This window comes from Plectrocnemia conspersa, unplaced genomic scaffold (assembly GCF_051122295.1).
Source record: "Plectrocnemia conspersa isolate PC_06_02 unplaced genomic scaffold, ASM5112229v1 ptg000009l, whole genome shotgun sequence".
In the NCBI taxonomy this organism is placed as follows: Eukaryota; Metazoa; Arthropoda; class Insecta; order Trichoptera; family Polycentropodidae; genus Plectrocnemia; species Plectrocnemia conspersa.
In genome coordinates this window covers 3,871,717-3,897,482 of record NW_028277173.1, presented here as the reverse complement: position 1 = coordinate 3,897,482, position 25,766 = coordinate 3,871,717, and the positions used below count along the sequence as shown (strand labels likewise).

The 25,766-nt window shown below is 39.3% G+C and overlaps 1 protein-coding gene and 3 long non-coding RNA genes across 4 annotated transcripts; 3 read left to right on the top strand and 1 right to left on the bottom strand.

The window, feature by feature from the left end:
• The first annotated feature begins 2,668 nt into the window (after positions 1-2,668).
• Positions 2,669-6,974, top strand: LOC148231612 (uncharacterized). The gene is made up of 3 exons (XR_015810575.1): positions 2,669-4,020; positions 5,007-5,215; positions 5,302-6,974. It is a non-coding gene; the product is annotated as an uncharacterized LOC148231612 (long non-coding RNA).
• Positions 6,975-9,528: 2,554 nt separating this feature from the next.
• LOC148231611 (uncharacterized) lies at positions 9,529-13,174 on the top strand. Its single transcript, XR_015810571.1, has 2 exons — positions 9,529-11,437; positions 11,514-13,174. It is a non-coding gene; the product is annotated as an uncharacterized LOC148231611 (long non-coding RNA).
• Positions 13,175-13,537: 363 nt separating this feature from the next.
• On the bottom strand, positions 13,538-16,555 carry LOC148231610 (uncharacterized). The gene is made up of 2 exons (XR_015810570.1): positions 15,067-16,555; positions 13,538-14,913 (listed from the first exon to the last, which is right to left on the bottom strand). It is a non-coding gene; the product is annotated as an uncharacterized LOC148231610 (long non-coding RNA).
• Positions 16,556-21,801: 5,246 nt separating this feature from the next.
• LOC148231609 (uncharacterized) lies at positions 21,802-22,338 on the top strand. Its single transcript, XM_088193610.1, has one exon. The coding sequence runs from the start codon at positions 21,802-21,804 to the stop codon at positions 22,336-22,338; it is 537 nt and encodes a 178-aa protein (XP_088049736.1).
• The last annotated feature ends 3,428 nt before the right edge of the window (positions 22,339-25,766 follow it).

The following is a 25,766-nucleotide window of genomic DNA, read 5'->3' as shown; positions in this document are numbered from 1 at the left end:
AAATTGGATAACTCAAGTGGTTATGAGTTTTCCAGTGTTATCTTTTCTAGTAGTAATCTTTATGATAAAGAAAATGATAGTATAATCGCTCTATGCGGCACGCCGCATATGCGGCACGCCGCATAGCACTGCGAAAAATACCCGTAGAACCGGGTAATGAATTTGGCCAGGTATATGGATTCCCTAAACCAGATCAATACTGTCGGCTTGTGTAAACATTAATCAGCTTTTAAAAGATCTAAAGCCGAGAGCCGGCTATCTCGTTTCATTTCCTTCACTGAATTTTTGCATTCTATTTGAAATCAGTGAATTAAGTAAGTAAGAAATCCATTAAGTTTCATAGCCCTCATATAATTATAATTTTAATTTCAGAATTAAGCCATGGATAAATATTTAACAGTTGGCAACTTGAAAAAAACCAAAGCAAATCAAAGACGAGCTACTAAGCGAAAGTATCAGGAAAGTTACATTGAATTCGGTTTTATAAGACAAGAGTCTGGTGACATTCCGTTTTGTTTGATTTGCAACGCAAAGTTATCCAATGAGTCTCTTGTCCCAAGCAAACTTAAGAGACATTTAGTCTCTTCGGATCATCTCCCGGTGTTCTTCACACTGGAAGGTGAAATTGAGGTCACGACCAGAATTGTGCCTGATTATAAGCGGGCACATTGGGATAAATACAAACAGTATATCGAAAATGGACTTCAAGATAGATCACAAATTTACACAAAACACAACAAAGACTTGATCGACGAAAATATTGAATTTCTCTCAGAAGCAATTAAAAATGCTAAACTTCTCTTCGTACCGACGCATAAACAAAACTCAAACCAAATTGAGCTGCCGCCATCTCTTATTAAAATTATTAAAATAAAAAATAAGCTGCGTAAGCACTGGCAATCCAGTAGATCATCCGAAATTAAAACTAATAAACAATCTAACGTTCGACATTCGCGTAAAAATACAAAATATTAAAAATTATATCTGGGCGCGTAAACTTGTAAAAGTGAAACCCGGTGACAACACACTCTGGAATATTACTAAAAAGTTAAAAACTAAAAATACAAACATCCCTTCGCTAAAAAATGGAACTGCCATTGCCACGACTAATAGGGAAAAAACTGAAGTATTGGCCGATACATTTGCATCATCTTACACTTTGATCCAAAACTACACTTACACACCGACAACCAAAAAAGTAGCTAGAACTCTTCGTGCTCTTGACAAAAATACTAATTTAACTCAATCCATTAGACAGGTAAATATATCAGAATTAATCGGCATTGTAAAACACTTAAAAACCCGTAAAGCCCCTGGAATAGATAAAATTGATAACGTTTTAATCAAAAAATTACCATTTAAAAGCTTTCTATACCTGACTAAAATATTCAACGCCTGCTTATCTTTTGGCTACTTCCCATCGATATGGAAAACTGCAAAAATACACCCTATTAAAAAACCGGGAAAAAACGCGTCAGAAGCAATTAGTTAACGCCCGATAAGTCTTTTACCCACACTTAGCAAGATCTTTGAGAAAGTTATCTTATCTCGCTTAAAGGAATCGGTTAAAGATAAACTTATAAATGAACAGTTCGGTTTCCGCGAAGGTCACTCCACCATACACCACACGTCTGACTGAACACATATCGGCCAATATGAATGTGAAAAAGAGCAGTGGATTATTGATGATCGATGCTGAAAAAGCATTTGATACTGTTTGGCATGACGGACTAATCCATAAATTAAAACCAAACGATACACCCGATTATATCATTCGCACTATTCGCTCTTACCTTAACGGACGAAGCTATGTCGTTTCATTAAACGACGAGCTATCAATACCACGTAATATCCCAGCTGGAGTTCCCCAGGGGAGTATTTTGGGGCCATATCTCTTTATACTCTACACCAGTGATTCTCAACGGGGACGCCAGCGCCCCCTTGTGGGCGTTTCAGAGGTCTGACGGGGCGTTTATAAATTTTTAGCATTTAGGGGGCGCTGCAGGGATTTTAGGGGGCGCTGCAGGGTTTTGAGTGGGCGTTGTGTGACAGTTCGGCGTTTGACAGCGCCACGTCATATGAAAGAAACAACAAGTGTGCGTTGTGTCGTTGTGCGCATGAGCACAAAGCGATTTTATTGTGTAATGCGCATTAGTCATCTCTTGTCAGTCTGTTGGGCGGTTGTGTATTTTCTCAGCGTTAGTATATCTGAGTTCTTCTGTGTTGAAATTATTTCTTCATAAATTGGCCCTTATTTCAAGATGTCAGCCAAACAGAAAAAGTGTAGACAATATTCTATTGACTATTTAAAATTTGGTTTTGTTCCGTCTCCTACAAATCAACAATTGCCAATGTGTCTACTCTGTCAACACGTATTTTCTAGCGAGGCCATGAAGCCATCGCGGTTAAATGAACATTTTTTAAAGAAACATTCCGACAAGAATAATAAAGACATATTATACTTTCAAGAACTTAAAAAAACATTTGAAAGTCGTAATACTCTCAGCGATGTTTTTAAGAAGAAATCAAGTCAGAATGAAAAAGGACTAATGGTATCTTATGAAGTAGCACAAATTATTGCAAAATGTGGTGCACCACATATCTACGGAGAAAAATTAATATTACCAGCTATACGGGTATTCATTAATAATATGATCGGGCAAAACCAGCAAGAGATTCTTTCTTCGATCCCATTGAGCAATGATACAATTTCCAGAAGAATTGATGAGATGGCAAGCGATATCGAAATGCAAGTATGTTATGAACTACAGTCCAACGAATTTTCATTACAATTGGATGAGAGTACTCTGCATGATAATGAATCTCTATTACTTGCTTATGCACGATTTGTGAAGAAGTGATCTGTGTCTTTGCTATCAGGGGTAATGAGTGGTCCAAAATCCAGAACAAGTCTACAGAAGAAGCCTGGACAGTTTTAAGTTGGTTCAGAGAGAAGTATAATATAAACACTGATAGGAATGAAGCTGGTACATCATTAGCTCCAAATCTTGTCACTGTTCCGAGGATGGCTGCTTGCGTTCCGATAAGGATCGCTCAATATTTCCACATTAATGTTGGAAAAGTTCTTTGTGGACCAACTGATATAGGGCTATCAAATATATATATATATTAGGTTGATGCATAAGTAACGTCGTATTTTTACATCGACTATCATATATTTTTTTTAACCAACTGTTTTAATATCTGTGCTCAATGTTGTATTTGTATTATATAAAGGAGGGTTTCTTCTAACATTTTTTTAGTCTATCGTCAGCGGTCGAGTCCTACAGAGCCCTTGTGATTTTTTAAAATGTCATAGAAAAAAGTCCATATTCGACATTTTTTACTTTTATTTTTTTTAAAGGCCATAATGCGCCATTGGCAACTAAAAACATATGTGATGTGTACCGCAGAGGTGCTATCGATGTTCGAAACAGTCAACGATGGTTTGCTAAATTCAGATCTGGGAATTTATCAACAGCTGATGAAGAAAGTGTGGGGCGCCCTTCAACCACCGATAATGATATTCTGAATGACATACTTGAAACTGATCTCCGTCAAAATACCAGGGACATCACAATGAAGATGGGTATAATTCAATCTACGGTGGTGAGGCATCAGAATCACGGTGGAATGGTTTCCAAGTACAACGTTTGGGTCCCGCACAACTTGTCACCCGCAAACCTGCTGGACCGAGTTGCCACATGTGTTTCTTTGTGTGCGAGACAAAAGCATGAACTTTTTTGCTTCGAATAGTGACTGGGGATGAAAAATTGGTTGTCTATAACAATAAAAGTAGGAAGCGACACTGGGTCAAGCCAGGACAAGTCCCAATAACCACTCCAAAGGCAGAGCATCATTAAAAAAATAATGCTTGTGTTTGGTGGGATATGAAAGGTATTACTTATTACAAGTTATTGCAACCTAACCAAACAATTAATGCTGATAGATATTGTGAACAGCTGCAAAAATTAAACTCGGTACTCGTAAGAAAACGACCTGAACTTAGCAATCGCAAGGGTGTCGTCTTTCATCACGACAATGCACGGCCTCATTCTGCAATGATGACACAGCATAAATTAAAGGAGCTCAATTGGGATGTTTTAAAGGATCCACCTTATTCTCCTGACTTATCTTAGTCATTTAATATTTTAGATTATAGGCAGTGTCCAAATTGTGGTGCAGAGTATATAAAGGGTGTAGATAGAAGGTGCCTCAATTGTAACTGGAATTTAAACATACCCCGTGAGACTAAATTCAATTATAGACAGTGTATAAAGTGTGGTGAGACCTATAGATTTGGATTAGACAAACGTTGTGTCAAGTGCAGAAGAGTGCTTCCTGCAATTGAAAAGAAAGTAAAGAAGTCCTTAGAAGAAAAGGACAAAGAAGTAGGAGAATCAAGTACAATCGGAAACAGAAGCTTAACTTTACCAGGAGGAAACAGAGTAACCATAACAATGTCAGAAACAGCTAAGCTAAAGGAAATATGGAATGCTGTGTTTGCATGGTACAACACTGATGCTGATATAGCATCATGGTTAGATGAAGAGGAACAAGAATGCATAGTTACCACTCCAGCAAGCAATGTGGAAGCATGGAGAGAACTTCTTTCTTACCAGGGGTTTGATGCAAAGAAACTCTTAAACGAAATGAGAGCTCACTTTGTTAGATACATGGAGACAAAGACCAAAGAGACAGTGTCCATTAAAACAGTTGTGAATGGAGTAGAAAAGACTGTCACTATGAGCAATAAGGAGAAATTTTTTGAGGACATTTCATTCTTAATCTGTGTCTTTGCTATCAGGGGTAATGACTGGTCCAAAATCCAGAACAAGTCTACAGAAGAAGCCTGGACAGTTTAAAGTTGGTTCAGTGAGAAGTATAATATAAACACTGATAGGAATGAAGCTGGTACATCATTAGCTCCAAATCTTTATTGTGAACAGCTGCAAAAATTAAACTCGGTACTCGTAAGAAAACGACCTGAACTTAGCAATCGCAAGGGTGTCGTCTTTCATCACGACAATGCGCGACCTCATTCTGCAATGATGACACAGCATAAATTAAAGGAGCTCAATTGGGATGTTTTAAAGGATCCACCTTATTCTCCTGACTTAGCTTCTTCTGATTTTCACTTGTTTTTATCTCTACAAAATTATTTAAATAGAAAAAAAAATTATACAACAGATGAGGTAAAAACAGCACTAAATTCGTATATATATATATATATATATATATATATATATATATATATATATATATATATCGTATATATATATATATATATCATTTAAGTAGTTTTAAATTTACTTATAAGAGTTACTATAGGAGTTAATTTCAAATTAGGAGTGTTTTATTTTATATACCTATTTTTAAGACATATTAATAATGCATATGTATTAGTTAATTGGTTTATTCTTTTCTTAGTGTAAGCTAATTGTAATTGGTTCTCATTAGAAAAAAACTTTCTTAAGACATCACAATAGTGAGGCGCAATACTAGATTGACCCATGATAACAACAGCTGTCTGAAAATGTATCCATTAGCATTTTATTTCTGTTGTGTTGCCACAAGTTTATTTTCTCCTTGCGTTAAATACATGGATGAAGAGTTGTACTTACCATTTAATCAAAGAAGTGTGGCCGTAAGAGAAGATTTAGAACTGCTTGAATACAGATCTATTGAAGACCTAAAGCCCGTTCTTGATTATCAACACTCCATCACATCCATTAAGGATCCCCTTCTTATACTTGAGAAATCAGAGGACCTCTTAGAAGATCAGAAGATGAATGAAGCTCCTGAGTGTGAAACTGGAGATTGTCCAACTATAAGACACACCAGCTTAATAGTAAACCAGCTTGACAGTCACAAATTACAGGAGGATGGACAATTTAAAATGGAAGAAATGTGGAGTATGAGGAATATAGGAAGACTTGACACCATAACAGAATTAGTGGCATTATCAATGTTCATGAAGTTGATTGAGCCTAGGCAACAAAATGCACTGAGTAGCATTGTTCTGAGCACTAGTGCTATTGTGTCTCTGACCAGAGGAGAACCAAAGTCAACTCAAGCAGCTGAAGAAAGATCTTTGTCCACTGATGTTGTAGGAATCACATTTGTCAATTGTAGTGACATAATAAAAATCAAGACTATTTACGCAGACATAATCCTGAATTGCAGTCTTAATGGTTCTTTCAAGATTTATGGTCCTATGATAATTGTTACTGAAGAAGATGAGGTGTGACTTTTCAGTGGGATGCATCAAATGGTTTGTAGACATTATGGTGGATGAGAGAGACATTGCAGAAGTGTATAAAATGTCAAACTCTTATGAAAAAATAGAATTGGAAGTATTAGGTGAAAGAGATTGTAAAATTAATGAATACCACATGAAAGAAAGACCACATCTTTTAGAAGAGACAGTGATAAAGTTCAAAAATGGAACTTATTATCTATGTGATATGCAGACCAATGTCCATGATCCTAGGAGTGGATTGCTGGGAGACATTCAGATTTCTAAATCTAAAAAATTGGCAATGAGCCCATATTTCTTATCATGCACTTCAGTAAAAGAAGTGGGGTCCTCTTGTACTGTCCTAGAATCAGCCTTCCAGGAAATTGTGAAGACATGTAAAGAGATCAAAAATGATATCCAGTTTGGAAGTGAATTTATTTCTAGCTCTGGGTTGATTATTCCATCTAATGAAGACACCATTCTTAGCATATCTTGCAGTAAAGATGTGAAAATATTTAAATCTTCTGGATTGTGTGGAGGGATTATCACAGAAATTATAAGTCAAGAATATTCTGAAAAAGGCATAATTCTAAGCTTGGCAACTGAGTTTAGTAGGCCAAACATCATCTGGACGAAGTACATAGTCTGTTTAGGCAGAGAAATTTCAATCCCATGCAATGGAAGACCAAAATTCTTCCAGGTCAATTCTTTGGACTTATGTGTGAAAGAACTTTTCATTACAAATGTAAAGGTAATAAGCAATAGCACATTATCCTTTTTACATGAGAGCCATCTAAGAGCAGAAAGTGATAACAGCACTATAGATTTGGACATGTTTTCTTGGTCCAAGTTTATGAAAAATTGGATAACTCAAGTGGTTATGAGTTTTCCAGTGTTATCTTTTCTAGTAGTAATCTTTATGATAAAGAAAATGATAGTATAATCGCTCTATGCGGCACGCCGCATAGAGCGAGGACGCCATTTTCGCTCTATGCGGCACGCCGCCGTTAGACCTACTCGCCTTAGAAAGACAGGCAGTCTATAACGGGCAGAGCAAAGAAGTTGCCAGAAAGGCGACAATTATAGAGTGGCAGCGGAGATGGAACGAGTCCACCAAAGGCAGATGGACGCACAGACTCGTCGCCGACCTGTCCGCTTGGAAGGAAAGGACCCACGGTGGCGAGCTGTCGTACCGTCTCACTCAAGTAATGACCATACATGGCTGCTTCGGCCAGTATCTAAGAAGAATCGGCAAGACAGCGAGCGCCGCGTGCCTCCACTGCGACACCGCTGAAGACGACGACGCAGAGCACACCGTCTTCAAGTGCACAGCGTGAACGGAGAACAGAGCGGCGCTGGAGAGGGTCATAGGAAGGCCTGCAACAGCAGACACTATGGCCCAATCCATGCTGGAGAGCCGAAGAAATTGGGAGGCATGGACGGATTACGCGTCCGATGTTATAAAACAGAAGGAAGAAGCTGAAAGACAGCGCAAGACAGCGGCCCTAACGGGACAGAGTCTCTAAACTGGACGAGCCGAAGTGCAATATCGGAAGATAGTACCGGCCGTTCAGGAGAGGGCTGGGGAGAGGTTCTAGCCGGTAGGTCGCTGCTTGCAGCGGAATCCGGCACAATCACTAGCAATCTGGACGCTGGTGAAGTCTTTAGAAGATTTCCTCTCCTCACAAAAAAAAAAATAAAAAAAAAAAATAAAAATATATATATATATATATATATATATATATATATATATATATATATATATATATATATGTGTGTGACGAATATAGCTGCCTACGCGAAGTATATGGCATTCGCTTTTAAGAATACTGTTAATCTAGTTAAAGTCTTTGCACCAGAGGGCGTTGATCCTTCAACATATGAAGAGGCAGTTCAAGAAGGAGCCGGAGTGATGAAAGAAGGGGAGATGATGCCAACAACCAGCAACGGCTCTCAATGGTACTATTTCGGAGGTTCCCGGGGATTTCCTGACTTCCCTGCTCTGAGGGAGTTCGTTAAAGAAAGAAGAGAGGCCTTAAGCGAATCAAGGGAAGGCACTATTGGCCATTATGTTTATACTACACTTTAAGACTGACTTGAAAAAAAAAAAATATATATATATATATATACATATACATATACATATACATATACATCAGTCTTGCGAAAGCTCTCGAGCCGACGCCAGACTCCAACCCCCGTGTGCGATCGTCAAAGCCCCGCAGACTAGCGGAAGGTCACTCCTCTCTGAGGAACCATTCCCGGCACCGCAGCCCGCCGCCTTATCGCGACGACCTTGAGCGCCGCGCCACAGCCCAACGGCTCTCTCTCTTCTCGCCAACCGTCAATTTGGCTTGTTATTTCCATGCGATCTTAATCTTCAATTTCAAACAAGTGACCGTTAAAACGCCGTTAGTTTACGTGTCCACCGCCCGCACGCGAGGGCGCCACCCGCGCCCCCGTCCAACACCGCTCAGTCTTGCGAAAGCTCTCGAGCCGACGCCAGACTCCAACCCCCGTGTGCGATCGTCAAAGCCCCGCAGACCAGCGGAAGGTCACTCCTCTCTGAGGAACCATTCCCGGCACCGCAGCCCGCTGCGTTATCGCGACGACCTTGAGCGCCGCGCCACAGCCCAACGGCTCTCTCTCTTCTCGCCAACCGTCAATTTGGTTTGTTAGCGCCCCCCCCCCCCGGAGCGCCACGAAATCTAATAAGATTCCAGTTGGTGTCCACCCATCTTTGTGCCCACGGGCACCTTCCAGTAGGAAACCGCATTCTGTCGGAATCCCACTAGACCCACCGCTAAACCGGAGCCAAGCCAGCTTCTTATTGGAACACCAGATTATCACCAGTCATGACCCGCTCCCCGCGCTCTAGCCCCGGAAAGAGGCTCCCGCAGTCAACCCCGGACTCCCCCGACGAAAATCGGCTACCGACAACCACCCCAGATCTGACATCCGGGATCTCAGAAATCCTGGAGCTTATCGGCAAGTCAGGCAACCTCCGAGCTGACCTAAGGGCAGGCATAAAAACTACCTGCAACAGTCTTCTCCAATCAACCAAACTGCAAGAACAGTACACCCGCCGGCTCGAAACAGCCGAAAGGAAAAGTTTTGAAACGGCTTGTGCATCTCAGAGTTGAAGTTATTTCGTTTCTTGAGGTTGCAGAACACGGATTTGAATTTGATATCCATGACGTGATTTGGTGGTTGAAAGTTAAATTTCTTTCGGATTTTTCGACAAATTAAACGCCCTCAATTCAAGTCTGCAAGGACCAGTCGAGAATATCATCACAACAACAAAATTGAAATCGTTTGATGGAAAACTAGCAATGTGGAAGGCCAAGATATTGAAACGGGATTTCGATTGCTTTCCAACCGTCAACGAATCCCAATCAAAGCTTAAAATTGTTCCACAAATTCTCGCTTCTCTCACTGAACTGCAAAAAGCTCTCCAGCATTACTTTCCATCACACTCTCTGTGGATAATAAATCCATTCGCAAACAATAAAGCAACCAATTTAACAAACGATGAGGAGGAGCAGCTGATTGATTTGCGCAACGATATTTTTTTGAAATCGAAATTTAACGAACTGAAGTTAGATGAATTTTGGCTTTCCTCACAGAAATCACATCCTTTGATAAGCTTAACCCTTTACGTGCGAGGAGCGGATAAATCCGCTTCACAGCACATAGCACGTAAGTGCGAGAAGCGGATATATCTTACAGTCAATAAAAAACGCATCTCTTAAGTGGGAGGAGCGGATATATCCGAATACCATAAAGCAGCTCTTTGTTTCAAACTTAACACATAAAATTTTTTTTTAAAAAAAGAAATCAGTGCAACTGATATGAAGGGATTCGTTGCTACCGAAATTGGAATGGGGCTGGTACGTAAAAATACTGCCCCAGAATTCGTTTTGGCTCACGGAAACTCCCGGATTTTCTCAAATTATGAAGAGAAACCAATATCAACTAATTAGGTCGTTTTAGCACTTCGCAAATAATGGTGACGATGATACAAATGAAGATCGCCTTCGTAAAATCCGGCCTATAATAAATATGGTTGAAAATACTTATAAAGAATCGTATAAAAGTAACAAAGAAGTATGTGTCGATGAATCGATGATAAAGTTCAAAGGGCGATTATTCATCAAATAATATCTACCATCTAATAAGCCTAGTTCCAAGTGGGGGATCAAGGTTTGGTCACTGTGCGATTCAAAAACAGGATTTCTTTTGAAGTTCGACGTATATACAGGAAAGGATGCCAGGCCTTCTGATCCAACAGAAGGGTTAGGATACAGAGTAGTAATGAAATTATTTGAAGATTATAAAAATAAAGGCCATTTAGTTTTTACAGACAATTTTTTCAACAGTGTACAACTCTACAAAAAATTAAAAGATGAAGAAATTGGTGGTTGCGGGACTGTTCGACCTAACAGAAAAGGGTTACCTGCAGAAATGAAAAAAAATAAAAATGAAAAAGGGAAGCCTGCCAGTTGTATGGGAAAACAAAAATATAAATATGCTCGCCTGTGCCTGGCAAGATACAGGAAAGGTTTACATGCTTTCTACTGTTGGGAATTCTGGTGTCACAGAAGTGCCTGCTCGTTCCAAGATTGTTGACCGTAGAACAGTTATAAAGCCTAACATTCAAAGAATGTATAATGCGCACATGGGAGGTGTTGACAAATTCGATCAGCTTTGTGCAACATATCCATTTGAAAGGCGGCACAAAAAGTGGTATCAAACATTGTGGCATTTTATAGAAGTGGCATTGGTAAATGAATATATATGCTACAACATACAGAATTCCATTAAAATTTCTCAAAGAAAATTTCGCAAACAGGTGATTGACGGTTTATTATCCGAATTTATAAAAAAAACAATTACCAGAAGAGGAAGAAAGATAAGAAACAACACTAAAAGTCGAATACAGATAGGCGGGCATTTTCCAACAAAGTATGAGGTCCAAAAATACCAATGCAATTGTCAAGTGTGCAGTGTTGTGCCTTCATCATGCAAGAAAAAGGGAAAAGGAACTTGCAAACGAAAGCAAACTTCTTTCTATTGCGACAAATGTATTGGAAAACCTGCATTATGTGTGCAACCCTGCTTCAAGGATTACCATACAATGGTAAAATATAAAAATTATTGTCAATCTTTGACTGAAGAACCTTCTTAGAAATAATGGTAAGTCATCATTTAGAAAAAAATATATGATTTTGCAAAATACATTTCTAAAAATATATTTTTATTTTATTTTCAGATAAAATCCAGAGTTTTTATTTTTAATTTTTTTCAATTTTTTTGTGTTGTATGTTTGTATTGTAATAAATATTACTCATATGTCTAAAAAAAAAATTTATTTTTACAAATTTTTCGCTATGATTATTTTTATTTTATTTATAAATTTTTTCATATTTTTTTTGTAAGTTGTATGTTTGTATTGTAATAAATATTATATTATATGTCCCTTGTTGGAAGGCGTCGCGAACGATTGTGTTCTGTGTACCGATCCTAACAACAAAGCGATAATAGCGAACGTGCCGCTGGGCGCATCGCAGGCAAAATTCTTCACCATTGTCTCGAGATAACCGTTGCGATAGCCGACCAGCTGTGGGACTAACACCCCGCCACCTTCCCGCCAGCGGGCGGGAAGAACATCAGGTTGTACCGATTCTTTTATTATTTCTTATTTTGTTATCTATAGTTATTTTTAACGATGGACAGATACGTCCAGTATCTTAAGGTGGCTAACAGCCAAGACTGGCAAACACCTAAAAACCCAGCCAAAAGACCGCGTGCAGAGCCGGACGAAAATCCGATCCCTATCAAAAACAAATATACCGGATTAAAGCCGGACGAGCCAGTAACAACGGCTCAAAAATCGCGCATTCCGCCAATTATTATGAAAGCGGAAAAAACTCACCGCGAAACGGTGAGTAATATAAAAAATTATATCGGAGACAACTTTGTCCTCCGGTATACACAAAACGGCAACGTTGCTGTTCAGGTACGGACCGCATCAAACTAATCGCCGCGTTGAAGGAAGTAAACAAATCCTTCCATACCTTCTCGCTTAGAGAAGACAAAAATAGAAAGGCTGTCATAAAGGGTCTTCATCACATCGACACTGATGAGATTAAAACTGATCTGGCCGCGCAAGGTTTCGAAGCGACATCGGTAGTTGCTCTAAAATCAGCCAAGGGAAGCACTCGTTACCCGTGCTACTTGGTAAATTTACCCCAAAACACAGAAATGGGGAAATTTAAAAAATCATAATAGAAAAATATTTAAATAAAAGCGTTGGTACGCAATGTTTCAGGTGCCAAAATTTCGGCCTTGCTGCAAGAAACTGCAACTGGCGACCGAGGTGCGTGAAATGCGCAGAGGATCATCCCACAGCCAACTGCACTAAGGAGCGCGAGGAACCAGCGAAATACTGCAACTGCGGAGAGGGACACCCGACTAACTTCAGCTTTTGCAAAGCGAAGATTAGCTACGTAGGCGCTATCATGAGTGCCAAAACAAAGAAAACTGCAGGACAAATGAATCTACGAGTGGTCTTCTGGAATTCCAATGGGATCCGCCGGAAGGTGGACGAAATGATGCAGATGGTTCACGACTTAGGCGTTGATATAGTTATGCTTACGGAAACGCGTTTAAAGCCGCAACATAATTTGAAAATAGCTGGGTTTGACTGCTACCGCAACGACAGGCCGATAGGAATTGGGGGTGGGGTCGCGATTCTTATAAGAAGCGACGTCAAACACCACGAGGTTACCCTCCCGGAGACCGAAAGCCTCGAAGCCGTGGCAGTCTCGGTAAATATTAATAATTCAAAACTCGTATTAATTTCGGCTTATTATCCAAAACAAGGCGGGTCCTTCTGTAAAGACGTTCGAAAAATAATCTCCACGGGAAACCGAGTTATAGTAGCCGGGGACCTCAATGCAAGACACTCAATGTGGAATTGCGACCGCGCAAATCAAAACGGAAATAGCTTAGTAGATATATTAGAAAAACGCGAAGTACACGTAGAATTCCCTGACACACATACTTTTCATCGTAGGGGCAGGTCGTCAACTCTCGATATCGCGATTTGTAAAAACTCACTGGACATTTTGCTTAAAACCTTACAAAAGCTGTCCTCAGATCATCTACCCGTGTAGAACATTTCCGATTAGAAATTCCACCGCAGATTAAAGAAATGATCGCCATTAAAAATCGTCTTCGAAAACGCTGGCAAAAAAGCAGAGACAAAGAATTAAAATCACAAATAAACGCTCTGACAGCCGAAATTGCGAGTCAAATATCAAAACTAAAAAACATCTCCTGGACAAGCAAACTCGAAAAAGCTAACACACAAGACCAAAGTATTTGGCGACTAGCAAAAGCGGTCCGTCGTAAAAAGAATAATATTCCACCGTTAGCCTCGTCTAACGATAAGAAAGCCATGACCGACTCTGAGAAAGCCGAAATTCTTGCTGATAACTTTGAACTATCACATAGATTAACCGTAAATATGTCACATGCAGAAATAAATAGGCTCGTAACGAGGGCTGTAACAGCTTTTCGAAAAGAAGACACTCCCGTAGAGACTCCTAAAGGATTTAGGATTAAACCGTTTGAAATTGTTAGTGCAGCCTATAAATGTAAAATAAGAAAAGCTCCGGGAGCGGATGCAATAGAAAACATAGTTCTAAGACACTTGCCTCAGAAAGCAATTGTCTTTCTCTCAAAAATCTTAAACGGCTGCCTAAATATAGGTTATTTCCCGTAGCTTGGAAATCTGCCACAGTGTATCCGATCCCTAAAACCGGAAAAGATCCAGTTCTAGCCTCAAGCTACAGACCAATTAGTCTGCTGTCAACCCTTAGTAAAATTTTCGAAAGATTAATATTAAAAAGGCTACTCCCGTCAATTAATAAAATACTCCCAGACTTTCAGTTTGGATTTCGAGCTGGTCATTCGACGGTACATCAGCTCACCCGAGTGACCGAATTTATAACTAAAAAGTTTAATATTAAAAAAGACACCGGCATGGCTCTCTTAGACATCGAGAAGGCATTTGATACGGTCTGGCATGATGGCTTACTTTACAAACTTCTTGAAGCAGACGTTCCCTTTCAGCTCGTTCGTTCAGATACTTTCAAGTGGTAGTAAAAGATGAAAAATCCTCACCGAGGAAAGTCCCAATGGGAGTCCCGCAGGGAAGTATCCTTGGCCCTCATCTCTTCTCTATGTTCATCAATGACATACCAACCCCAAGGAATTGTCACCTTACACTATATGCTGATGATTTAGCGTTATACACCTGCTCAGCAAGCAGGAACATAATCGCCCGAAGATTACAGTGTGGCTTGCGGGAGCTACGAAACTTCTACTGCAAGTGGAAAATTAAAATCAACGATGCCAAGACTGAAACAATCATGTTCTCTCGTAGAACAAGAAAGGCCCTTCCCCCTCAAATAAAAATGAACCAAGAAGCCGTCCCCTGGTCCAATTCAGTAAAATATCACGGAATTCACCTAGACTCCCACTTAAATTGGAAAAAACAGATGGATTCAATTAGACAAAAAGGACTTTCAGCTATTTCAGCGTTAGCTCCAATTTTTAGAAGAAGTGGCCTCCACAGTAAAAATAAACTTATGTTGTATAAATCCCTTATACGACCTCTGCTAACATACGGAGCCCCAGTATGGTCCAGCATATCCCATAGTTCATTTAGAAAAATTGGGGTTATTCAAAATAAGTGTTTACGAATAGCCCTCGGTGCTCACCCAAGGACTAGCGTAGACAAACTTTATAAGCGCTGCGGAGACCTGGAAACGGTCAGGAAGTTCTGCCACAGATTGACAGAAAGATTCTATAAAAGTATAAAAGAATCGAAGTGTTCAAACACATTTCTCACCAATCTTGGCAAATATAACTTATACAATCTACCTTTTAGGTACAAACATAGACTACCTAAGCATATCTTGAAAGACGAACCATCTGAGAAGTTTAACTATCTGCATCCAGATTCTTGTTTCGGCTACCGGACGAGATACACGCTCTGAGCACACCACTCCAACGACGGTTTTCCCCCGCTGACTCATCGGTCTTCCAGACCGGCTCTGTCATGGCGGAGCCAATCTTTGACGTGGACTCCCTAAGCATGGAGTTCACTCAAGTAAGTGAGCATGCCTCAGACTTGACGAACCTCAGGGAGGAAATGGAGATCCTTCGCCAGGAACTCCTTGAGGAACGTCGACTCCGCATCTACCTTGAGGTGCAAATTGCCGAGCTCCTGAAGGGCAAAAAACCAAATAAAAAAACGGCTTCCGTTTCTTCTGCGTCCGCAACGGAGGCAGTTATTTCTGCGCCTCTAAAAGGCGCACATTCTACTCAAATAAAAAAAAATAATAAACAAAACGTATCCGCGGTACCAATCGTTGTTACCGCATCTGCACCCGCGATACCCGCGAGTAACGTTTCGACCGGAATAGTGACATTGAACACTGCCTCTGCACCCGCGACATTTCTCGCTGATAAACTGACCGCGCCCTCGACTACTCGTTATCCCTCGAATAATAGGGAATCGTCCCCTGCTAAGAAGAGGCTACGGCCTAGCACACCGCCAATAGTAGAAACGAAAATAAAAAAGGCGAATATCCCGCCAATTATACTTAATAATCCGTCAGATTACAAAGCGGCGAGACAAACCATTATCAACAATGGTTTGTCGTTTTCCTCTATTCAGCGCACCGACTGCGCAAAAATTATTGCGGCGTCAACCGATGACTTCCGCAAAATTACTAAATTGTTAGATGAAAGGAAATTCTCCTTTCATACCTACACACTAACCGAAGACAAACCTCTTCGGGTAGTCATCCGGGGGCTGAACGCTGACTTTACCTGCGACGAAATTAAAGAGGAGCTCCTGTCGCTTAAGTTCGAAGTTGAATCCATCAACCAATTAAAAAATAAAAAGTCAAGCAAACCTATGCTATTATTTGCAGTCTCGCTAAAAAAAAGCGAGCACAATAAATCAATATACAATTTGGGATATCTCCTGCACCAGCGTATTACGGTGGAGCAGCAGAATAGACCAAAAGGCATTCTCCAGTGCCACCGTTGCCAATTGTTCGGCCACTCTGCGATTAATTGCAGAGCTACTCCTGCATGCGTAAAATGTGCCGGTCCCCATCTCACCAGAGATTGCTCCCACGAGGAAAAAATTGATAAGCCCTTATGCAGTAACTGCGCCGGTTCTCATCCTGCGAATTACGGGGGATGTGCTAAAAACCCAAACAATAAAAAAAATATAGATTACAAGAAACCGCGAGATAATAAAAAAACCCATAACCATATTAATAATAAAATAAACGGCTGCTCATTCGCCGAAAAACTTAAAGGAAACCCAGAAGAGACTCCTATCAATAATGTAACAGATAGCCCCTCCAATCGTGACGTCATAATCAAGATGTTCATGGAATTAAGTGAAAAAATGAAATTTATCAGTTCCCACCTATTGCCAACATTATGATGTGCGAAAAAAAAGGGAAAACCCACCACTGCAAAATTTTAAGGATATTAGCGTGGAATGCTAATGGCCTTCGCGATAAAAAATTCGAACTTAATCAATTTCTCATAGATCAAAACATAGATATAGCTCTTATTTCCGAAACACACCTAAAAGAATCGATAAAAATTAACTTTGCTAATTACAAAACCTATCGCTCGGACAGGCAAATCGGTGCCGGGGGAGGAACTGCAATTTACATTAAAAACGAGATAAAGCATAATGATGCGCTTATTAAAACATTTAATAAGCTTGAAGTTACAACTTTAGAAGTTAAAGCTGATGCTCGATCGCCCATAATTATTCATTCTGTATATACCCCACCGAAACCGGCGTATCCCATTGAAGATTTACAACATTTATTTAACTATTCGCAACCTATTTTTGCTGCAGGGGACTTTAACTCTAAACATAGAGAATGGAATTGCAGGGCGACTAACAAAAATGGTAGAACGCTAAATAAATTTGCCAAAGATAATAATAACATCAACTTAGAAATCCCAACAGATCCAACCCACTATTCAACACGGGGTGTTTCAGATATTTTAGATATTGCCATAACAAACAACTTACCCACATGCAATATAGAGGTCCACAATAGTCTCGCGTCTGATCATAACCCAGTCATTTTTTGCCTTCCAATAAATTTTGATATTAACATTAGAAGAAACATAAAGAAAGTACAGTGCGATTTCTTCTCTTATTACTTAGAGCAAACCCTTCCTGAACAAAAAGAGCTTAACAACACGGTAGAAATAGAAGAAGAAATTAATACTCTCACTTGCTCAATAAACAAATCGATAGAACGAGTTACTCTCGAAAGAAAGACAAACAAAGATACTTCTTTACCAAATAATATTCGCGAACTTATTAAAATTAAAAATCAAATTCGTAGGAAATGGCAACAATCTAAGAATAAGTCAGATAAATCAAAATTAAACCGTTTACAGTCCGAAATAAAAACTGCAATTTCAGAATACAATAATGAACTATGGGAAAATAAACTTACCGACCTAAACCCTGAAGACAATTCCCTTTGGAATATGTCAAAAATTTTACGCAAAGATCCAGTAGATATAAAAAAAATTATGACTCCTTCACAAGTGCTAGTTTATTCTTTAGAAGATAAAGCAGAAGCTATTGCCGATAGCCTCCAAGATCAATGTACAATTAACTTATCTTTAATAAATAAAGACTTTAAAAACAAAATAGAAAAAGAAATTAGAACTACTCTAGGAAAAAAACACAACCAAATAGAACTAGTAACGTCAATTGAACTAGAAAATATTCTTCGATCACTAGCCAACCGCAAAGCCCCTGGAAACGATTCCATCCCTAGTAAAGCTTTCAAAATCTTTCCTCCTAGCGCTATCAGTTTTTTTCTTAATATCATAAACGCATCATTTAACTGTCTGTATTTTCCAACAGTTTGGAAACAAGCTAATGTGATAGTTCTGAGAAAACCCGGAACCGACCCAACTCTTCCCGCGAGCTATCGACCCATAAGCCTCCTACCCGTCGCGAGTAAAATATTTGAAAGGCTTATCCAACGTAGATTATTAAAACATGTAATAGAAAATAAAATATTACCCAATGAACAGTTCGGTTTTAGAACAGAACACTCGGCTACGCAGCAGCTGCATAGAGTTGTGAACCACATCCAGTCGGGCTTTAATAAAAAAAAATGACAACAGGAGCAGTATTTTTGGATATAGCCAAAGCGTTTGACAAAGTATACCATGATGGTATAGTATTTAAACTTATAAAATACAAATTTCCATCTGAACTGGTCAAAATAATTGAATCTTTTCTTAAAAATAGAACCTTTAAAATTAAATTGGAAAACCATCTATCGAGTCCGAGACCTATTCTAGCAGGCGTTCCGCAGGGATCAATTCTGGGTCCATTATTATTTACAATTTTTACTAGCGACTTTCCCTCCAAGCCATATAAAAAAGTAATTACTGCCCTCTTCGCGGATGATACCGCCATTTATGCTCTTATAAAAACCCCCATCGTGCAATAATTCATCTTCAAAACAAACTCAACACTATTCAAAAGTGGTTCGATAAGTGGCTAATAACAGCAAATCCCAACAAAAGCGTCGCTGTAATGTTTAATCGCAGGAGAAAACACGCTTATGCTAATAATAATCTCTCTAAATTAAAAATGTACGATAAGCCTCGAATGGCAAAATTCAGCCAAATACTTAGGATTAACTCTGGACTCCAAATTAACATGGAAATCCCATATAAATAACATAACTTCAAGAGTCAAAACAACTCGTGCTCGGCTATATCCATTATTAAACAGAAAGAGCAAACTAAATGTAAAAAACAAACTGCTCCTGTACAAATCGATCATCCGACCAGTTATTTCATATGCCTCCCCCGTCTGGGGAGGTATACTTAGTCGTAATTATTCGAAATCACTACAAACGCAACAAAATATTGCGCTAAGAATGGCGACAAATGCCCAATGGTTTGTCCGAAACTCAAATATACATAAAGATTTAAAAATAGACACTTTACGCGATTATTTCGATAAACTTAAAGTAAATTACCATGACATAAATAAAAATCATTCTAACCCATTAGTTAAAATAAGAAAAGTGCTAGCTAACGTAATAAGAAACAAAGTTTTTTTTTTTTTTTTACTTTATTTTTTTTTTGCCCTAAAAATAAATAAATAAAAGTGAGAACCAATTAATAGATACCCAGGTAAATGGCTTTGGCCAGGGACTGAAAAAAAAAATATTAGACTGTACTATCTGCATCCAGGTGTCTATTGCTGTGACACCTGCCAGTCCCCGGAAAAAGTGGGGGCACCAAATGTTCGGTTTCAAATCCGCACAGGAGGTAGCCGCCGCTAGTTCTGGCACTCACAAACTAACGCATTTTATGACTACTGTAAACCAGCCTGGAAGAGTCAAATTTAAATTTGTTTTGTAAATATTGTTGTTAATTAGGTTTAAGACTTGATGACCCACCGAGCCTGGTATTAAAATAAATACATAATAGCATTATTAATAATAAAAACTAAATCCCAATTTCGCAAAGAGGTTTTTTAACAACTTTTCCTCTATAAACAAAACAACTTACTAACAAACAGAATAAAATATCAAAAACTAAAATAGTAAATACATGTCTTAAAGTTAAGGAAATAACTTAGGTTAGGTACTTAATATTGTAAGATTTCTGACAAGTAAACCATATTGTAAATACATGAGAATAAAGAATTTGTAAAATTAATTATATTTTTAATAAATATTACTCATATGTCTAAAAAAATTTTTTTTTTACAAATTTTTCGCTTTGATTATTTTTAAAATAGATATTAATTATTTTTATTTGATTTTGAAGGTAAATATAGATGCATAAGGTTATGACCATATACCAATAAAAAAACTGTATTTAAATATTGAACTTCATTTTTTAGTGGATAATTGACTCATTTCGTGACTTTTTATGAAATTTAATTCCGCACGTAAAGGGTTAAGAGCAGTTAAAGTTGCGTTCTAACCGCCGACAGAGATAGTCATTCTATCAGTCGCGCAAAGTGGCTACTCGTCGGGGGGAAATCCCCGCCGTCAAAGGCTGAACCGCGAATGCGAATATTCGACCAGCTTGTACGATTTGACTAATTATCGATAACGCCTCGCGAGTGTTGCGTATACCTGTGCTGTGGTAAGCCAATATTGCTTCGTGTCAAAATCTAACTGTGTTCAACGAAGCGCATTACAAGTCAACTAGTTCCGGTGCAAACCATGGGACGTTCGCGGGACCCGTCTCCCGCTAATAGCTATCAGGAAAATATGGAATCATTAGATATGGATGTCATTAGCCAATTTTCTATTTCTAGCCTAAGGCTAGAAATAGAAAATTTACGCTGCGAACTCCTCGAGGAGCGGAGAAAGCCACTAGTTAGAAAATGAAAAAAAAAAATAGGAAAAAACTCAAAAAAAAACACGATCCCCGCCGACGATATTGCTGCTGATCTAGAGCGACAGGCGTTATTAAAGTAATGTCTATGAAGACCAGGGTGACTCTAGGTTTTCCCAAATCCAATTCAGCCCCAACATAACTTCGATCGATTAGCTATAAGAAGCATCCGATGTTTGCTTTCCAAAGACCACTCTTAAAAGGTATAAATGCAATATGTATGTTACCAAATGTTTCAGATGCTAAGCGTACGGCCACGCCTCAAAGAACTATCAAAAAGCCCTTAAATGCACCAGCAGCCATACCACAAACGACTGCATCAAGAAGTATTTCGTGAGAATGGATGTACCGGATGCGGAGGAAATCATCCGGCCAATTACAAAGATTGCCCACACTGGAAATAGTATCTTCAATCAATACAAAAAAGACATCAGGGCCCATCTTTCACCGCGCTAGTCGCACCTAAATCACGATGCAAATTAAACATAAAAATAAGATAATAATAGTCACAGGGTATAGTTCTCCAAGGTGTGAATTGACATCAAATGTTCTCAATGCGTTCCGCAGGGGTCAGTGCTCGGACCTTCACTCTGGAACGCAATGTACGATGAGCTGCTACGAATGGTCATGCCAGACGGTGTGGAACTCGTAGCTTTTACGGACAACGTCGCGGTGATGGCCACCGCCAAGACGACCATGCAGCTGCAAGTGGTCGCGGAAGAAGCGTTACATGCAATCCAGAGATGGATGAACCACGCCGGGCTCACGCTGACGACTGAAAAGACCGAAGCAGTTATGGGGGGCCGATTTTAGATTTGCTATGGCCAAAACTGGTCGGCATTGGAGTAGCATTGGCGTGATTGCTCTACCGGCAAGCTTGCAAGGGTTCGGACGCGTGCCTTTTGTAACCATGTAAACACTCGTATATTCAATAAAATATTACTGCAGCGGCTAAATCTGCGTATGATTGCCACCCGTCACCATCACCGTTCCGAAAGTCTTATTCACAAGAAAGCGGAAGCCACCCCTGCCCAGGATAGCATGGAATGGGATACAGATTAGGGAGGGCGGCTGAGCAACAGCTTATGGAATTGGTAGAGAGAGCAAAGGCTCACGCTAAATTACCAATAGGAGTCCGTGTAGCACTAGAAACCTTTGCTGCATCCAGAACACTTACACAAGACAAGAACTTCTGCATCATTGTAGCCGCTGTCGATATGTACTTTGAGAAGTTTAAATCAGCGGAAGACTCAATATACAGATTCTCTACAATTCCATCACGGTATAGGGACTGTGCCGCTCTCATGTCCACTCATCATCTAATCAATTTCCTCGGAATGGAGGATAGGTCTGAACTGCTCGACTGGCTGTCTGTTCTATCTCTGGGCGATGAGATCGTTCAAATGATGAACGATGATGAGGAGGTAGTCGACGGTGATTCATACTTCCTTTATCAAATCGATCTCGGAATCGTCCAGAGATCAGCCTATTCTAGTGATGAACCCAACTTTGTACTTTTTCGTACATGTTGTGGGTACACTGCTGGGCTCACAGCGGTCCAAGAACGCAAGGAAGATAAATGAAATCAATGTCACAAACATCGCAGCGAACGCAAAATATATGGCCTATGCGTTCAAAAATACTGTCAACCTGGTCAAAGTGTTCGCTCCAGAAGGTGTTGATCCATCAACTTATGAGGAGGCTATTCAGGAAGGAGCTGGCGTAACAAGGGACGGAGAAATAATTTCTTTTGTGTTTTGTGTCCGACAGTTCCGACTCATCTAATTTATGGCAACGAACAATATGAAATATCAAAAAAAGAATCGCCACAAAGGATCCAGAACTGCCTGTAACGGTTAATATGGAAGCGAAGAATAAAAAAGTTTCCCATATCTAATCAACCCCTCGCCGACGCGCGGACTTACTAATCAAGCGCGACAAAGAAATAGGGGAGCTTTCTGGAACAGGGATACAAAAAATTAATAACCGCTATTTTTAAGTCGTCATAATTAACCGCCCTACATATACGAACGTACGTGATACGGCCGCTATATTATTGCCCGAACGCAACAAGCTCTATCTCGTACGTTCAGGTACAAAAAAACTATACTCAAAACCCACAAAACGTTCCTGATACGTTCGTATACGTCAAGTTTGTTCCTGCAACATCTCGTTTAGTATTTCAAGGTCAGCCGAAACTAACGGACGTGTTCGGGTATTTTCGTCTTTCCCATACAAGTTACATCACCAGTCAGTGGTACTCAACGCAAGTGGCGCGGTTTTTATAACAATATTATTACGTTACGTGTTTTTTAGGCGAGTTTTATGTGAATTTATGACTATTTATTAGTGACTTTTTTATACTATTTATGTACTTTGTGTTTTATCAAAAATTGTTTTTTTTTAGTGTTCCAGTATGTCAAGTGATAGTGTGAGACCACCATAAGTGAGAATTTTTCTACTTCACAAGATGAACATGATAGCAAAGTAGAAGACGCACCTACAAGTGCTCAGGAGTGGGTGGATATAAATTCTGAAGGAGATGTTTTGCAACCACCATTTGAATTTACATCGACATCTGGCCTTCCCGAAGCAGTAAATAATGTAGAGATGAATATGAATTCCTCAACTACTTTTTGGACGAAGAACTGATGCAACTGATAGTGGAACAAACAAACTTATTTGCTGAGCAATTTATCAGTTCTACTCCACATTCTTCGACAAGCCTTGTAAGTTCGTGGCATCTAACAACAATCAACGAAATGAGAATATTTTTTGCAATTATTTTAGTGCAAAGTGTGGTAAGGAAACCAGAAGTGAATATGTACTGGTCCAAAAGTAAAATATTTGAGACACTATTTTTTGCACGCACCCTTTCATACAGGCGGTTTTTATTGCTAAAGAAATTTTTGCATTTTAGCAATAATGCTGAATACAATGAATCGACCCACCCAAATTCCAAACTCAACAAAATATGGTCTGTGTTTCAATACTTGCAAAAGAAATTTCAACAAGGGTATATCCCTGAGAGAAATATAACCATAGACGAAAGTTTGATGTTATACAAAGGACGTCTAGGATGGATACAGTACATGCCACTCAAAAGATCGAGATTCGGCGTGAAGACATACATGTTGTGCTCAGGATATATATGGTCCACAATTATTTATACTGGAAAAAAAAACACTAAGATTTAGACGAAAAGGAGTACCCAGAAATATTGCTTTTCCTAAGAAGGTTGCTCGTGGATACACCAAAGCCTACAGAAAGGGGAAAATCATGGTGATGAGGCGGAGAGATAAAAAATATGTGTTTTTTCTCTCCACCATCCATAGCTGCACGATGGTGCAAACTGAATCGGGTAAACAACGCCCAAGTGTGGCAAACGAATATAATTTTACCATGGGGGGAGTAGATCGGGTTGACCAGCATTTGGCAATTCGCCCTATTACCAGAAAACAGGGGAAAAAGTATTACAAAAAAATGTTTTTCCATTTATTGGAGCAAGCACTCTGGAATGCGTTTGATACTCACTACCTGAGGAAATATTGAAGTTTAGTAGAGAGAACACTCCTGTACCTCAACACATCATAGCCCTTGTACACCAGCAGTGGTCCTCTGATTGGCTTGCAGGATTAAGAGAGTTACCCCTTGATATTCCGTTGACGTTGTTTCTAGATATTCTCTCCACTATACCAGATCCATACCATAGAAGTGAGGCCTTAATCAAGATGAAACACAACTACTTGATGGCAAAACTCCAAACTCAACTTGAATCAGGGATATCCACGGAGCAGACAGTGTTGGAGATCCAAGAGGTTAAGCATGACCCACTCTTTCTGGGGAATCACCTAGTGACTATGATAACTGAGCATTCACGGATGACAAGTCAATTGTCTACCATGATGGGGACACTCATAACGGAGACTGCTGCAAAACAAGCAGCAATAGATGCAAACATGCAACTTCTCAGAGGAATAGTAACAGACGTTTCTCAATCGCTCGGAGCAAAGACCGAGCAAGTGGTAAATGCTATTGCTCAGATGTCAGGTTTGTCAGACGAGAAGTCTGGAAACCTGATGCGCTCAGCCTCCCAAGCACCACTATCTCACTTGACAGGGGCCAGCTCACGACAATCATCTAGAGCAAGTCTATCCCACGTCTCCAATGCATCTTCAAGAGAGGCTGCTCTAGTGGATGATAAGCAGAGTCGCTTAAGGAGAATGCAGGAGAGGCTCATGGCTACAGGAGCTATCCCATCGAAGAACTTGAGTGGCAGTGGTAGTCTTATGACTGGTGACGAAACACTAGAAGACTCTCAATAAATTGTTTATGTGTTGTTATCTATAATTGTTCTACTGTTTTACTTATTTTTTATTACTAGACATGTGTTGCTCTGTTGGACACCTAAGATACAATTATTTACTAATATTAAGATATTCTTACAATTATTCATAATTGACTGCTAGTTCTAAGATTCCATTTGACTCATTCTTGTAACTCGTTTTAGTATATAAGTATAGTAATAATATCTCCTTATGGAGCTTATTCCTTTTATAAAAAAAAAAAAAAAAAAAAAAAAAAAAAAAAAAAAAAAAAAAAATTTTTTTATAGAGCTGGCGAGGACCTGGGGTGTTAGACCGTTGTTATATATGATGATTGAAAAAAAGAAAAGAATGTATATTTTAACAAATAAAAATTAATTTAAAAAACACCCGCTTCACAAGTTGAGCGGTGGTGTGTCAACACTGAGAACCGCCACACCGTCTTAAATGCTGATTGGAAGGGTTTCAAGAGTATTGTCGAGATCCATATGGTGGTTAGGCGACAGACAATAAAACTATCGACGATGATTTAAATTATTTAACAACCGTAATCGAACAAGTTAAAATATCATCAGTACCGATGCGTAAAAGTTTTCATGATTATATTAAACTTACTTGATCTATTATTAAATTGATTAAAATGAAAAATAAATTGAGAAAGCAGTGGCAAAAAAACAAAATCTCCA